The sequence below is a fragment of the Pyrgilauda ruficollis genome, unplaced genomic scaffold (genome assembly GCF_017590135.1).
Source record: "Pyrgilauda ruficollis isolate IOZ18807 unplaced genomic scaffold, ASM1759013v1 scaffold349, whole genome shotgun sequence".
Taxonomy (NCBI): domain Eukaryota; kingdom Metazoa; phylum Chordata; class Aves; order Passeriformes; family Passeridae; genus Pyrgilauda; species Pyrgilauda ruficollis.
The window spans coordinates 75140-92041 of NW_024524923.1; the positions used below are offsets into that span (position 1 = coordinate 75140).

The 16902-nt window shown below is 42.6% G+C and overlaps 1 protein-coding gene across 4 annotated transcripts; it reads right to left on the reverse strand.

The window, feature by feature from the left end:
* Positions 1-591: 591 nt before the first annotated feature.
* Positions 592-16455, reverse strand: NFYB (nuclear transcription factor Y subunit beta). Of its 4 annotated transcripts, none has more exons than XM_041475310.1 (7): positions 16162-16455; positions 8033-8126; positions 7418-7548; positions 5445-5642; positions 3655-3736; positions 1255-1334; positions 592-1033 (listed from the first exon to the last, which is right to left on the reverse strand). In XM_041475310.1, the coding sequence occupies exons 2-7, from the start codon at positions 8124-8126 to the stop codon at positions 1001-1003; spliced, it is 618 nt and encodes a 205-aa protein (XP_041331244.1). In that variant the 5' UTR covers positions 16162-16455; the 3' UTR covers positions 592-1000. The 4 variants fall into 4 exon arrangements, with proteins under 4 accessions (XP_041331244.1, XP_041331242.1, XP_041331243.1 ...); XM_041475308.1 differs by lacking the exon at positions 16162-16455 and adding an exon at positions 8902-11030; XM_041475309.1 differs by lacking the exon at positions 16162-16455 and adding an exon at positions 8639-8838.
* Between the last annotated feature and the right edge of the window lie 447 nt (positions 16456-16902).

The window sequence follows — 16902 nt, forward strand, 5'->3', positions numbered from 1 at the left end:
TGTTCAGCTGTCAGCCACTCATGCACATACACACCCACACAACACGCAGCCCAGACACAAAGTCACTACCACTTTTGAGTGCCCACAGGCTCACAAGAAACGTTAAAACATTTCAGTAAAAAGTTAAAATGAGATCTTCTACCACAAGGTCTATAAAATTCCCCTACCCTTGGATTTCTAATTTTGGGATTCTAAAAGCCATACATAAAAAGGAGGAGTTATTTCAATAGCAGAAAGACTACCTTAAAAGCATCAAAGTAAGTCTAAGGAGAGTTAATGCAACTGAAAAAAATTTAAAAAAAGAAAACCTGCATCTCACAGTCAGTGCTTTCATTAACACTGTTGATAAGCTCTAAACCTCTAAATGTAGTAGAGCATTCATTGGTTTTGATTAACCTTAAATTCAGAAGTTACATTAGAAAAAACAATTGCAGCAATTCTTTTGAGCTGCTAGTTTCATGAGGAAAAAGTCCCTTTCAAAATCTCAATAAATAAGCTGACATGTCAAGTTAGTTGAGGTTGTCATGCAAGACAAGTTACAAAATCAAGACTAACTCAATCTTTATAATAAAGGCAACTTGCATTCAAAAATGAACTTTACCCTTACAATTTTATTCAAAGGGTAAACATGAATTAACCCAGCTGTTTACCTGAATTACAAAAGTAACATGATTCAATATGAAAATAAGAAACTGTCTACAAATCTCTGACAGTAATAAATTGCAATATACAATGCATACAGGAGTTATACAGAGCAACAAACTCTTGTACAAAACAAAAATACTTTAATACCTTTAAAATCCAATTATTTCTTTAAAATCATCATGAAAAAGATTTGAGTCAGAACTCACACCTCAATTAGTCAAGCTTCTGGTAGCTACATTACAGCTATTTAATATACAAAGAGATAAATCTCTTCACCAGTCATTAAAACTGCCTCTTCGTTAGAGTTGCACAGGTTTTCTGTGTCGTGTTCCCAGATGGAAAGTTTTCTTCAAAATCATGAGAACTGAATTTGTTGAACACCAGAGATCTAGAGAAAGAAAATGCAAGCTTACATTCCACTGCACGTTTTCTGAAGCTGCAGAGCAGTTCACATCAAGCAGTCATGAGTTCTCAGTGTTGGAATGGCATGACAGCCACCGCCAAAGGACTAAATACAATTAATTCTCATCTTTCAGAACAGAGCAGCTGAACTATTGTTTGGATTTTAGCAGCAGAAGGGAGAGTAGAGGACAAGATACAGGATCATACCTGTTGATATGATGTTGTGTAGACCATAACATTCTGCTGTTGGCCATCTGTAGTTATTAAGCCTGCTGGCAACTGGTTAGCTGAAAGAAAGAGCATTTTAAAAACATTAGGCAGGAACTGCTTGATATACAGAGCCTTGTTTGATGTGTCTGTCACCTTTAAATAACTGTGATCCACTCCAGGACTACAGAGCCATTAATCTCCTGAGTTACCATCCTACACTGGTATAGTCACACTTGTTACCAAGTGTTACAAGTGAACAAGTTTATTCCCATTCAGAACACATAAAATCCAACTTGATTTTGCTCTGAGGGTAAGCAGAATGTCCGAACCTGCACACAGGCAAATGGAGTGGAGCTCACCACCCTGACCACTGAATAGGCCATCTCCAGTGCTCAGTATCCCAACAAGCCTGGAGAATTCAGTTTGTTTAAACACAAAGTTAGCACTTGAGCATAGCCATGGGGGAGGAACTCAAATCATTGTGCTGCTTTATAAACTGGGATCCATCAGGGACTCCATAATACGGAAGCCCCATGGAAGGCAGAAGAGAGGAACAGGAATAGACAATGACAAAAAATAAAAGGCACTGCTAGAGCCTGACATTGTATTGGTCAACTTCAGCACCTCCTTCAGGGCACATAGAAGAGTCTGATTTCACAGAGGAAAGAGAAGGCCAACAAAAGGAGTAAAAAGTACTTCTGAGATACCGAGAGAAAACACAGAGAGTAATGCTCCAAGGTAGACCTTCACAATACGTCATCTGAGCTCTCACACTCAGAGTAGGTGCCTTACAACTGCTATTTGAAAGCAAAGCAGCACAACTCTTATACTGTAGGTTGTCACTGTAGCAGATTTTCCCCTAGGACACAAATAATGAGGCTTTGTTCATGTACTTACTAAATATAAAAAAGATGTATAACCAATACAAAATTCTGAAAGCACAGCATAATCCTAACCATTTTCATTTGAAAGTTGATGCTTGAGGGTTTTGTAATTAGATTTTTGGTTGGTTGTTTGGGGTTGTTATTATTTTTTTTTTCCTTCCTCCTTCGTTGAACAAATTTTCAATTGCTTCAGTTCAGGCCAAGAGATGCATTAAGATTAGTGAGAGTGGCTCTGGCAGGTCCAAAATTTGCTGCCCTTCAATGTGCACGTTCCACATCCAACACAGCTTAATGGACAGTCCCTGACCCAGCCCTGGCATGAGGCCACCACAAAGAGCTGAGGGTTATGCCACAGAAGCACAGCTATCACTGCTACTGCTGCAGTGACACCATCATTCATTCCAGACAGAGCTATAGCTGGCCCTGTGGAGGGAAATACCTGCAGCACTTGACAGGATCGATTATTTAACCTTTTTTTTTTTTTTTTTTTAACTTTCCTTTAATACTGCAACCTTGCAGTATTACACCCTTAATTTGCACCCTTAATCCTGTGAGGACATTTTTAAAGTATTTCTTTTCAAGTCACAGCAACCTAAGTTTTTTCAAAGAGCACACTGAGGCTCCAAGGTCTGGAAATTAAGAATCTAAATCTAAATATTACAAAGGACCCTTGCAATATTTAGATTTAGATTCTTCATTTCCAGCCAGTTTTATAAGCTCTTCTTCCAGGCTAGAAGAGACCCGAGAAGACTGCACTGTTTTATGCAGCCAAAGTCAAACTGAGAACAAAGTGTATTTCCAATCCTGAGCAGCTCATTTTAGTCCTCAGGCTTTGAATTTTTGCTAGTTTGGTGGTTTACCAGTGATTTCATCATGTACTTAAAAAACTAAATCTTGTCAGTAGATAGGACGAGAGCTGTGCTTCCTAATTCCTCTTCTATCAGGTTCAACATTAGCAGTCCGTAACATTTAAAAGCCAAGGTGGAGACTGCATGCAAGAATCAGCACCAACAAGATCAGTGCAAATCCCAAAAAACTGTCAGGCTTTAATCCACAGTAAAAGGAAGAAAAACTACGCTGAATGTACATGACACTCCTCACCCTACACCTTCGAGCTGCCAACCTGCATTCTTTTGAATGTAAGAAATATTAAATTCTTTAGAATTAGACAAAGATTATTTTCTTCTCTGCCTCATTTCTCAAAGATAAGCTCCTGAAGTCACCAAGAGGAGTTCATTTTACTTTTTTCCCCCAAGAGTCTTGCAAGTAGAATGGGTGGGGCCTCAATATGTAGCTACTGGGGAAAAAGAAAAAAAAGGTTTGCACCTTTCATTACAACCCGTGTTTAAGTGTATACAAGCACTAATATATGCATTTACAAATTTTCCACAGTTGACATGAGCTATTACTAGTCCAGGATATATTCCTCAAGTACGAATGCTGATGCCTGACAGAAGTGCTGTATTTATAAAAGCTGTAGTAATAACATGATAAATTAAAAAGTATTACTCACTAAATGCTTCTTCTGTGAGCTCCTCACTTAGACCATCTGCAGTTGTAACTGTTCCCCCAATTCCCTTTTCTCCTTTCATTGCCTAAGAAGAGAGCAAAAAAAAAAAGCTTGAGATTTTTTTCAAAGCCCCAGGAGCTCTAGCCAAGGTTTGAAACTTGCAGAAGAGTCACAGTGCAACAGCTGGAGCTTGAAATCCCATGAACTGTTAAAACTCTAAGGGATTTGAGAACGTGCATATTACATGAGTGTTTTTTATCTTAGCCATATTCCTGAAACAAAAAAACTTGGCACACTAGGACTGTATGGTTCTAAGAAAGGCTTTTCACCCTCTGCAGAAAGTTCAAAATCTGTGGTAATCCAGAAGGAGAATTTAAAAGAAATCACAGAATCTCACCTACCAAGAATGTGCAACATTTGCTTACCAACCACACACAAGCACCATCACCATAAACTAAGAGCTGACAACCAAGATGTGGAATTTCTTTTCATCAAGGACTACAGCCAGAAAGGATATCAGCATAGAAAGACAAGGCCCCCAGTCATCTGCATGCAGTTTTACAAGTTTGAAGTTTGATGCTCTATGCTATTACATCAGAACGTCTAGAAAAACAATGTGGGCATAAAAAAAGATTCTCTGCAACTGCTTGCTGCAGACAAAATACTCAGTTAGAAAACTGAAGTATTTCACCCTGAAGACACCCTTGCTGGAATGGAGATTTAAAACTGATGAGCAAAGCTGTTTAAGCCATCCATGCAATTAAAATCCAATCCAACTACTCTGCTACCACAGTATCTATAATCTGCAAAAATGGTCAATTAAGAATGAAAGTATCACAGACCCACTTCAGACTTATTCGGTAGGAACTGGAACTAGTTAGGCAATACTTGCCATTTTAAAAGAACTATCACAGCATGTGCAACTGCTACACAGAACTGGAAAAAGACAGCACACAGCACTACTCCAACTTTACATAACACCTCCTGTTACTCAGTTATCCAGCAAATGACCTTCTGGGAAGGGGAAGCTTCAAGTGCTGTCAGCAAAACAAATATCGTTAGCAAGTCTGAACTAAAAAAATCTCAGGTTTACAAAACAAAAACTCAGAAGAGCATCCTTATCTACTGTTCTGCCAATTTAGACAGGGGAGGCAGACCAGAACAAAAAACCCAAGCAGAAGCAATGTCCTTTTTTTTAAAAGGTCTAAATTGCTGAAAGGAAGAAAGTCACTTTCTGCCAGAGAAGGGTTAAATTAAATTAACTGATTTGAATCACATACCTAGCATGTACTATGTATCAAAAGCAAATTGAGGGACAGGCTAAAATAATAATTTAAAAAAACCCATTGAAGCAGATAGTTTTCCATGTGAATCATTATTCCAACACGAGAAAACCAGTTTTTTTTCTTTTGCAGACCTGAAGTCCAGACAAACAATAGGCATTAGGCCAGTTCCTCAGAGAATGCAGTCAGTACATACTGACTGAACCCAAAGATCGAATTAAACATTCTTAATAGGCACCTTAAAGAGCAGAGCAATTTACTACCACCAATATATTAGAACATTTATTCAGTTGAAAGCTTTAACTACTCTGAATCAGCAAGTCTAATCAAAATGCTTACTTCGTCCTTTTTCTCTTGACATCCTCTGGAATACTTTTAAACATTATATTACTCCCTGACCAAGAGCTGTGAGATACTGTGAAAGTTAGCCATTATACAGTTACAACAACAGAGAGCTAAGGATAAACACAAGCAGGTTAAATAAATGAGCAAATACCCATATATACCAACCTCTCTGAATTTTTGGAGGTATAACTTCAAAGGTTCAACATAGCTATCAAACCCCAAGGTAGACATGGCAAAGAGAATATCCTCTCCATTGATGGTCTTTCTTTTTTCTTGGTGACACCTCTCACTTGCTTCTGATGTTATAAAGCTGATGAATTCACTTACACACTCTTGTACACATTCTTTTGCATCCTTAGCAATCTAGTAAGGAAAAAAGTATCATAAAATCATTAATGAACACACAAGACTTGAAAAAACTCACCACAAACCCCCCAGAGAGTACACCAAATAATAGAGGAAACATCCCAAAAACCAATGGTAATACCCATTTAGGCAACACCTGCACAGCAAACCACTGGATGGCCTCACTCCTCTATGTAAGACCAGCTGCAATGTGATTTTACCCACGTTTTACTATTTCAAGCAGCACAGCCAGGATCTCCTGAAGTCCTAAGTTCTATACAGGCTTTCACACACAGATGCTTCTTGCTTCAAACCTGTTCATTACAATGTCACAGCCCACTTCCCCTTCTTTTTAAGAGACCTGGTAGCTCCAACCCTACCCCATCACATTCCCACAAATTCAGCACTGACAAGTATTTTTATCCTGCCTAGATTCAAGGACTAGAATATACAGCTAGCAGCAAGTCTTTCTAATGCTTTAGTATTCTGGTATAAATCTACCACATGAGAATTCAAATGAAGCAACCTATGCCCCTGGCAAGAATGAAGTAAGTAAATTTGATTACAGCTTTCAGCTGGACAAAAGTCATTTACCTGACTTAAAATTACAGCAAGTATTACTCATGATTACTTGGGAAGCTGACAGGAGTCAACAAGAAGATTATAATACTTAAGATTCTTATTCTTCACATGAGAAGAACCTAAAAAATTGAAGCAATAACTGTGTGCAGAGTCTTCACTAACTCCTCTGATATTTTCAGACATGTAGGGTGAGATTTTCAGAAGTCATCAGTCAGCAGCTTCCCTCGCAGTTTTTTACAAAAAACCATCCTGATCTTTCAAGATAGCTCCACATCCCATATGCTAAATTCTCAAGAAAAATCTCATCTTGATCACTAAAAATTTATGACAATATGGACTAGGGTACAGTTTTTCACAGCAAAGTTATAAATGTAACATCCAGATCTCCAGAAAGCCCTGAACACTATGAAAATACAAGCAGATGCGAATAAATTATGTTTTGCTTCTATTTAGAGTGTTCTCCAAAAAGAGAGATCAGTTTTAGCTGGAGGAAATGTTACTGTGGCTGGAATTGTATTGGAATGTAATAGAGAAACAGCAAATCATAGGAGCCCTGCAAAGGTTTAAGATAAACCACCAGAATGATGAAGTACTTATACAATCACCAGCTCAGCAGAATGGATTAAAAAGTCTATTCTTAGAAGTAAGAAATAAATAAGGCTTTCAATATCTGACCTTATCTGCTCCACGATATAAAGCAGACTTCTTAGGTCACTTTGACATTTGGGTATGTGAATATTCAGGTGATGAAAGGCTAACCATTCTCTCTCCTTCAGGATGAGTACTGGATTTCTATTTCAGCCACTTATATTATTCACTTACTCCAAATTTTATGCACCTCAATGAAAGCAGACTAAATCTCTCAAGACAATTGCATAGAAAATATTCTTAGTGATTATCATCAAGTCTGATCCTTTATGACAATTTCAGAGAACACACCTTAGAACAAGAAAGCTCATGAAAGCCCTATGGAGAACAGTTCTGGACACTCTAATTACAGCAGATATCAAAAGCTTTCAGAAATCTAAGAAAAATTGGCTTGGTCTCAATCACCTCCTGCTCCTGGGGCTTTTTTCCCTTTCCTTTTATAATACTTTTCTTCACCAAACCAGCATTATTTGGAAAAATATCTTGTTCTAATCAGCTCAACTTCACTGAGAGGAAGGAATAAAACTCATTAACACACTTTCTTTACCAGACAACAGTATTACCTTTCCTGTTTGGGGTATGGCATTTTTCATTATCCTTGCCACATTTGCAATTGGAAGATAAATATCTTGTTCTCTGAAACTCTCTTTTGAGCCGTTAGTATCTTCATGATCATTCATGCTGTCTTCTGTGTCTAATGAAATGAAGAAAAGTTAACAGAAATTGTATTTGATAGACAGCAGGCAATAATTCAGTTTAAAGCCTTACACTGAAGGATGAAGACCTTTGAAAGCACAGTGTTTTAACATGATAGAAATAATTTTAAAAATAGATGCAACATCAGGGTACCTTTATAAAGATAGCATTTTATCACATTATGCACAGAAGTGTACATGGCTGCTGATCAACAACCATTATTAATGCCATGTCAAAATACAAACTGCTTCCTATAAGGTCAATTTTTTTGTCATCCCCTCCAGGTCTCTGTGCCAACATCAAAAAATCCAACCTCCCCGCTTCAAACTCCAGAAAATGCTTTATACAGTGAGGCATTACAACAACAATAGCAAATTCTTAGCCTGAGAGAAGATAACAGAGAATAATGCAAGTACTGGAAGAAAATATATGTATACACACATATGCAGAGAAATAGTAGCATTTACTCTCTCACTTCTTACCATCGTGAGGCTGTATGACATAGTGACTGCCACCAATGTAATCTCCAGCAATTCCTAACTGAGAAGCATCTGTTGTGGAGCTGTCACCATCCATCTACAACCAGAAGAAGGAAACCTTTCAGGTGCGATTGTTACATCACTAAGTGCAGCTATTACTCAAACCCAGCACAAACTACGAGATCCCTTTATACAAAGCATAAATATTTTGCTATTGGAGAACAGTATCCTCACTGTCATTAATGAGTTTTACTGACAGTGGAAATAGTTCAACTGTTTTATGAGGCTTTTCAAAAAACTCAGCCAGAGGCACAGGCTATGCACAGAATCATTTGGTTTATCTAGCACATAGCTTCCATGAAAGTCTGACCAGAACATGTAAGGTGTCTCTGAACAACCCTCAAAACCTATACCAGCCCCCTGTTCTCTGAATGCTTTACCCATTAGTTCCTACACAGAATGCATCCTTCACTCACCTTTACCCTCCATGTTGGTTTGTCAAGCCCACTGACAAACTTCTAGCCAGACCATGGGACCAGCTCTGCACCCTCATCCTCCCTGAGACACCAGTTACTCCTATGTGCTTTCTGAGTCACATTTTAGCATTACCTGGTCCTGCCCTGCCTCACTCTCTGGGCATCCTTAGGTGCTCTTCTCTAAAGGTTCTGATGTGGTGGCCAACAAGAAGACTTCTTCATGAGGGTTTGGAGATGGGGGTGGTCACAGTGTAATAGGTAACTTAAATGCCAAGAGAAAAAGGGAAGCCAAAAGAGCCTGTGCTGCCCTCCTTCCTACTGACAAGCTACACACACATCCCCTGGAGAGGCAGAGCCCAGCTGACTTCACTCACTGATCCCACACCCACTGAGTACCTTGGTGTCTTTGAAGGATCACATGGTTGTTGTCAGTGAGACCACAGAACTCACTTTTTTGCACACCCATGAAGAGGGAGAGAAGGAGGGGGAGAGAGAGAGAAGCAATGTTGTGTTATTTTTACACCTACCCAGAAATATGAGCATTAAACCTCCCACTAATCTGTACTTTGCTAGTGGCCACAGATGCACAAATAAGGCGAGCACTGCTCACATTCCAACAACAGCTGGATGGAGCCTTAGGAGCTGCCCAAGAGAAAAAGACTATTCCAGCTATTCTTCATTGCGCAGAATATTACACACACTTATATAAAGAATTTCAGGTCCCTTTTGCTGGGCTTTTGTAAACCAGCTTCACTTCTTACACAGCAGCTCTACCCAAAAGAAGGGGAGTATTTTAGGCATTAACCTTCTGTGTGCCAACCTTCACATATATTCACTTTGTCCACATTTTGCAGATTCTTTGTTGGGAGATTTAACTTTGCTTTTCAATCTCCCAAAGGGCCTGCAGTTTCCTTACTCAGCTTACTGTAATGACAATGCAAGGATATCACAATCCTGCATGTCATGATCACCAAAACTGACATCACACATCATTAAGAGAATTGTGCCTCTCTCTCCCTTCTGCACTTTGAAACAATTAAAATTGTAGTCTGGTAAATACCAAAAGCTACCTCCAAAATTAAGTTAGAGTTTTCTGGTAATCTTCTTCTCAGTTTTGGCTCTCTGATCCCTGCTGGAATTTAATTCAGGATCTCAATCTTTACCAGCCCCAGTACAAGGTATTTTAAATACCTTGATCTTTCTTTCCCTCTTTTTTTTTTCCATTCTTCTGTGAAACGTTCCTTATAAATTATTTCCTTCATCCAGAGTTGCAATATTCTTCAAATTTCTGCCATGATGTGATAACTATCTGGTTTCTGCTCACCTCTCCTGCAGGCTACTCCATCTGAATCTTTATTGCCAAGACCCAGCAACACTAAGAAATCACCTTGCTTTCATTAGCCCAGCTTGCCTTCAAAAGACAATTCCTGCTTGAGTCTCTTTCAAATCTCTGCTGCATCTACAGACATTTTGGTCATATTAGACTAATGCATTCTCAAGGTAATACCTTTGCTTCTATTTTTTTCTGCGTGCACATTTCCAGATCTACTTACAGGATGTATTATTTCTCCATTAGTGGGAATTTGTGTGGACATTTATCAGCACTATGAATCTAAAATAGTGATTAGCAAAATTGACAGGAAAAGGTTTGCAACAAAAAAACAGAGATCTGACTCAGATAAAGAAAACAGGCACTGACAGCTTAACATCAACTGAAATTACTTCTGTCAGTATTACTTGAAGAAAGATTTTTAGCTGCCAGGACAACCTTGGGACAGGAGATTAGGGACAGCACTAACAACCTTCTGCATAATGCTCAGCATAACCAGGTCCTGATCCAGGCCCACAGGGTAATTCATGTTGGAAGTGACTGTGGGAGGTCTCCACTACAGCCCCTACTAAAAGCAAGGCAGCTCCAAGCTCAGAGCAGGGTACTCAGGGTTTTCTCCAGCCACATCTTGAAGGCCACCACAGGCAGAGCTGGCACAGCTGCCCCACAAGCCTTTTCCACAGCCCGGCTGACCACACCATGAGGGACGGAGGGGATCTCAGCACACTACTTCAATTAAAGTAAGTTGATGGAAGAACTCAGCCAGAGTTGTCATTCAATTCAAATCTAGATCCAGGCATCTGAATATAGCAACTGTAATTAATATGCCATCCAAGTCACCCTACTAGTATTTCTTTGAGCCCGATGGATGACAAACATGACCTTGCAGGAAAATGTGACCACTGCTATCCCAGTCATCTCATAACAAACAGTTACATGCTCACACATTACAGTTTTCATTTCAGATGTTCAAAACTCCAGTCAATCACCATATTATCTGATTGTCAAGCTCAGCATAAGTTCTGTAACACATATAACAATGTTCAGAAAACACTCTTCTCACTACACTGTTGCTAATTAATCTCCCTCCTTTAAACAAACACTCCAAACAACCAATAAAACCCACTAAAACCATGACACAAACTAAATTCTGTGTCTGTGAAGTTGCTCTGGAAAAAGCAACAGTCCAATATAACACAGAAACAACACCTCGCATAACTAACTGCAGTCACTGAGAGACTAAAAAGGCCAACAATTCTTATATTGGCCCATTTAGTAGGAAGACCTACTACTTTAGATGGAAGTAGATGCTAGAACAGGCAAAATCCTGGGAGATATAATCCTAAAAGGTTCAGGTGAGCAAGAACTTTCCTCTCAGATTTTGCTTCAGACTGCCGAGTTGTTATAACTTGCTTTAAGGAGAAGTATCCATTTGCATATTATACATCACATTTGCATGGCAGTTTCAGGATGCAAACATTGCAGTGCCTTTTAATACGAGAGCATCTCCTACCTCTGTGTGGCTGCCAAATTGCACGAGGGAGGGCTTCCAGCACCTCAGTCCTCCAGCAGCAAGTGCAGTGCATAACTGCAGGAAGCAATTACTACAGGTTGTACATTATCCTCAGCCTCCAGTGCTAGGAAGACACTGAAGTTCCTCCATGCATACACATGGACTGAATCAAGACCGAGAGCTAAGCATATCAGAAGTGACATGTCAGTCTCTAAAATGACCATGCCACTATCTGATTTTATCAACAACCAGGGAAAGTAAACAAGTACAGGACATAAACATTCAGCACTACACTGCAAAAGAAAAATCTGAATACAGAGCTGCAGCACAATGCTTTCTGTTAGCGGCTTTCTGTTTGGTTTTTCTCTCTCTAATAAAAAAAGAATATTACTAGGGATATACAAACTACTTGATGCATGGAAATTAACCAAAGAAATATGTTATAAGAGAAACATTTCAAGAGCATCAAAGAAGGTTCAGTGATAAGAGGCACATGAGTGAACACACATGTTTACACTGACATTTGGTATAAATATTCTTGAGGACGCTTAAAAAAATTTGCTCCTGTCAGCTGCCCATAACTCAGACTGTTCCTATAATATGTCTATACTAAACTAATAAAACATCAGTATCTCAAAGTAAATCTTGCATCCTGTTTAATCTTATAAGCTCTCTTAAGAGTGCAGTCAATATCAGTGGCTCAGCTAAATTATAACAATAGAAGAATACAAGCCCAAGCCTGCTAGCACTGAGAAGAAGGGACTAAAGCTTAGATCAGTATAAAACAAAAACAAAGAAGAAAAAAAAATTGAAGAAACAAGATTTTTGTTTTCAGAAAGAGGAAGTTATCTGGCAATGACTGACAAACTGACCTCCTTAATGGAAACCAAAAACCTCTTGTGATTGAAGTGTTTCATGTGGTATTTATTCACCCTGTCTCCCAAAATTGCTACCCTATGAGAGGGGCAGTAGAAAATGATTGGCAATGAACTTGGTACACATTTCATGCAGTCATGCCTGCCAAAGAAGCAGGGCAGAAACAATAACTAAAGCTGTAGGTAGTAACCACATCACTCATTTTGCCACATCTTGTCACAGGAGATGTAAAGCTGTGAATCAGTACATAGCAGAGACACAGAGTTTTATTTGAGCTTTCTGCACCCTTGCCTGTTAAGCAGAAAGATTTTTCAATTAAAAATACACCTTCAATTTCCTTCTATTTTTCAGTGACTTCTGGGGACCCTAATTTCCCACTAAATTCTCACCTGCAGGTATATAAGAAATACCAACTGGTGAAAGCATTCACAGGACATTGTTCCAGCAGACACACAAAAATATAATGCTAAACCCCTTCGCACACAGCTAGAACAAAACCAGATGCTGCACTCTGCCTCCATCTCAGGCTTCTCTAATCCCTTACATTCAGTGTTTTCCCCCACAGCAGAATAACACTGGGAAAAGCAGACTGATGCTGAGAGGACCAGACAGTGTCACCAAGTCTCATTAGCATCTGGGCTGTACCAGAATCCTTCCCCTGGCCCATGGGGAGGAAACTTTCTCTTATGAAATCCAGAGAAGGCATTGCCACCTTTACACCTTCCCACTCCATGTAACACTCTATCAACTTTATGCCTTATCTTACAAGCCCCAGTGCCACTGACCACAGGCCCCTCCACGTGGATCCAGCTCTGCTAGAGCAGCTGGTGGCTCCTTCCCAGGCTGGCTAATATCCACAAGCACTGTTAGCTCCAATATATATCGCTGGACTAATACCGCATGCATTTTCACATCAAGAAAGAGAGGGTCAGTGATACAGAGCAAGCAGGAGAAATGGAGTTTCCACACTTTCTCTTTTTTGGTAGTAGAAGAGAGAAGCTGGAGGAGAAAATAAACAAGATGAGCAGAGGAATTGAGGCAGTTTAATTGCTTTTGCAGAAGTTGGAAAAGGCAAGCAGTGCTGAACACACTGCACTAGGACCTCCTTCCTTCAGCAACCTGACTGAAATCCCCGTATCACCTTTCAATAGTAAGTTTTTGATACTTTTCTAGTATTTCTTGTAAAAAACTAAGCTTATCTGTTTATTAAAGCAGCAATCCATAAATCCTGTCTTTTTCCTTTTAGAAGTTTGATAACATTTTAAAGCAGGTTATTTTTCCTTTGTTGAGGTAGTAACTCAAGTACGCCAAGCAGCTTTTTTCCTCTCAAGCAACAGGGCAAGTAAGAGTTTTACAAAACTGGTTCAGAGCAGACTGAACTAGCTTCAGACCAGCCTATTTTCGGCCAAAACTATTGAATTTGCTGACACTTGCTTTTATTCTACCATTGTTATTTACCCATATTGTTTATGGGCATATATAGCCATGCTTTGCTCTTTTTACAAGCATCCTGCCACTAAACATCGATTTCCATATACTAAGTTTCTTCAAAACACTACTGCAAAACTCAGTACTAAGTCAAGCTTCTTCCTAGCAAAATTGTAAAGGTGGAGCAACATTAGATTTATATTTGAAAGCACTAAAGGAAGAACCTTGCAAACCTTTTTTAAATGTTGACAAAACAAGGTACCAGACTTTCAAAGTTTCAGTGTTTAATGTTTCATATCTTCACATTATCTTAAACATTATTTTTCATTCAATTTCTGAACATTGCCTCCCTTCATGTAATTATTACTACAAATAAGAGTTAAGCTTTGAACTGCTGTGACTGTCAAATCCTGAAGTCTAAAGATTAACATCCAGTGCTCCTAACTTCTTCCAATATAATGCCATAGCTGTAAATACCAGCAGCCAAGATGACGTATAATCACCTGCTCAATGCACAGCACAAAAGCAACTCACACAGGCCTCAGGACAGCTCAGACTGAGCCATCTTGGGTGTCCTACAGAACTGTAGATGGATCTTGCCTTTACTTTGCAACTGTCATGCCACAGGCCACATAAGCAAAGAAAAAAAGAAAGCACTAGCTTATTGTTTAGGAACAGTATGCTAATGATTATATATGGATACAATTTCTCCATTCCTGCAAGCCAATTAAAGCCAGACTCTGAATACTGCCCAAAGTGGTGTTTGCCATTTTCCTTTTTCCGATCATTTTGCCAGAGCTTCTTTTGAGAAAGCTGAAATTTTTTTTTCATTGACAGTAACTGCCATCTACCAAGATGCCAAGGAAATAGTCAATGAATGGACTGAAACACAGATTTCTGTGTTCCTCATTGCCTAAAAATGTTCAGATCATTGTTATCAGTAATTTTGCCATCCCAAAAGCAACCCAAGTACACTAGGTAGCTTTTATCTGACAGTTCTTTTCAGAAAAAAATCTTTTTGGTTAAGCCTCAAAGAAATTGGTAAAGCTAGAAGTTGATTTTGTACTGCTGCTGTACTGCAGAATATATATCATAGCCGCAGAAACACTACTAGAACACATGAATTTTTGTGGTTTTCCAATAGGATTGTCCGTGAATAACCTGCACAGTACTCTTCAGTATCACCAACTACCTAATTTCTGGAGGCAGTACAGTGGCTAGCACACACAGGTCTGCCCAAGAACACCTCCCACACACCGAAAAGTTGTGCAGATATTGATAATGGCAGAGTCCCGTCTCTCTCCCATCTGTCATGTGTGTCACAGGACAGCCACCCAGGCAGCCACCTAGCTGCCTCTGTGCCACTGCGAGCCGATCGATCCCATTTCCTGATTTCATGCCCTTCAATGATGCAAACGCAGCTAGCGCTGAGGCGAGGGTGACACCTTCCTACTTACAACAACAGCCTCCAAGCCTTCCTGGCACCCAGCTGGCCTGTGTTCGAGAGGTAACTCGTCTATCGTGACCCCTTGTTTACAAATGGCACAAGACGACGAGTCCTCAGTTAATCAGCAACTTTATTGTTGGTCACCCTGGCTGTGATTTCCGCGCTGCCCGCACCTGCCCGGGGCCGGCCGGGTGCGTCCGCCGGGCCCCCGTGCAGCCCACCAAGGCCTCGCACTGCCGCCCGCACGGCCAGCCGCGTACTGGCACCACATCCCGGGGCCTCACCCTACGCTCCTCATCCCTGCAAAATACCACCAAGCCTTCCAGGAAATTTCGGTCCCGACAACGGCGCGGGGGGGACCGGGAAGAGAGACCGGGCCGCTGTGGCGCCGCTACCCGACTCTCGGCCCGGCTAGGGGCCGTGGGTGTGGTGGGGGTCGCGGCCCCTCACTCCCGCGGCGAGGGGAGGCGGCTCGGCGGGCGGACACAAAAGAGCGCGGAGCCCCCTCCGCCCGGCGCGGCCGCCACAAAGCCGCGGCCCCGGGGCACAGCGAGCGCGGCCGGAGCGCAGACGGAGGGATGGCGGGAGGCCGTGCGCCCCGCGAGTGCCCGCTGCTTCTCAGCCGGCGGTGAGGGATGCCCGCCGGCCGCGGGGCAGCTCCGCCTGCTGCCCCCATCCCTGCCTAGGCCGCAAAATGGAGCCGGAGCGAGGAGGGCCCCGCGGAGAGAGCGGGACAGCGGCGGGGGCAGCCGCCCCACCGTCCCTGCCGACACCCCCCTCGTTGCCGCCTGCCTCCCTCTCTCCCTCCCTGCCTGCTCGCCCGCTCCGCTCCCCTCCCCGCCCGCCCACCCCCGCTCGGCTTCCTGGCCGCGCGGCCCCCCCCGCTCCGGCCGCATAAAGCGACGCGCGGCCGGTGCGGGGCCCGGGGCGGCAGCCCCGCACTTCCTGGTGCCCGCGGCGGCGGCGCGGCGGCAGCGCCGGGGCCCGGGGAGGGAGACGGACATTTCATTCGAGCCTGCAGTGCAACCGGTTACCAATCATTGGCCGGAGCCAGGCACAAACCTCCAGTGCGGCCCTGGTTGGCTCCCTCCGCAAATCGGCTGTTTGGTTGGACGGAAAATGGCTGCGAAGGAACCAGTCCCAGCGCGGAGCCTCGCTTCCCGCAGCCGGGCTGCCCTCCCTCCGCGCCGCCTCCCCGCCACTCGTGTCGGCTCTTCCCTGAGCGCGCACCCTCCCGCCGGGCCGGCCCTGCCCGCCTCCTTTATGGAGCGGCTGGGCCGGGGGGCGCCGAGCCCGCCCCCCCCGCGCGGGGCTGGGGCACAGCGGCGGCCGCGGCTGCCACCGAGGGCTGTCCCTGCCACCGAGGGCTGTCCCTGCCACCGGGATCGGTCCCGCTGGGCTGCTGCTGCTACTGGCGATTGTGTAGCGGAGCCTCTGACTGGGGGCAGCTCCTCCTGCGGCCTCGGTCTCACAGAATCACAAACGGGTCAGGCTGGAAGGGCCCACAGTGTGACAGCTGGTCCGACCTCGCTGCTCAAGCAGGGTCATCCTGGAGCACAAGCACAGGATTGCATCCAGGCAGTTCTGCAATATCTCCAGTGAGGGAGAGTGCAGTCTCCCTGGGCTACCTGTTCCAGTGTGTGGTCGCCACACAGTAAAGATGGTCTTCCTCATGTTCAGGTGGAACTTCCTGTGCGTCAGTTTCTGCCCGTTGTCTCTTGTCCTACTGCTTCTCACCAGCAAAAATGCCTGGCTTCATCCTGTGACCCCCTCCCTCCAGATACTGATGGACATTGATGAGAT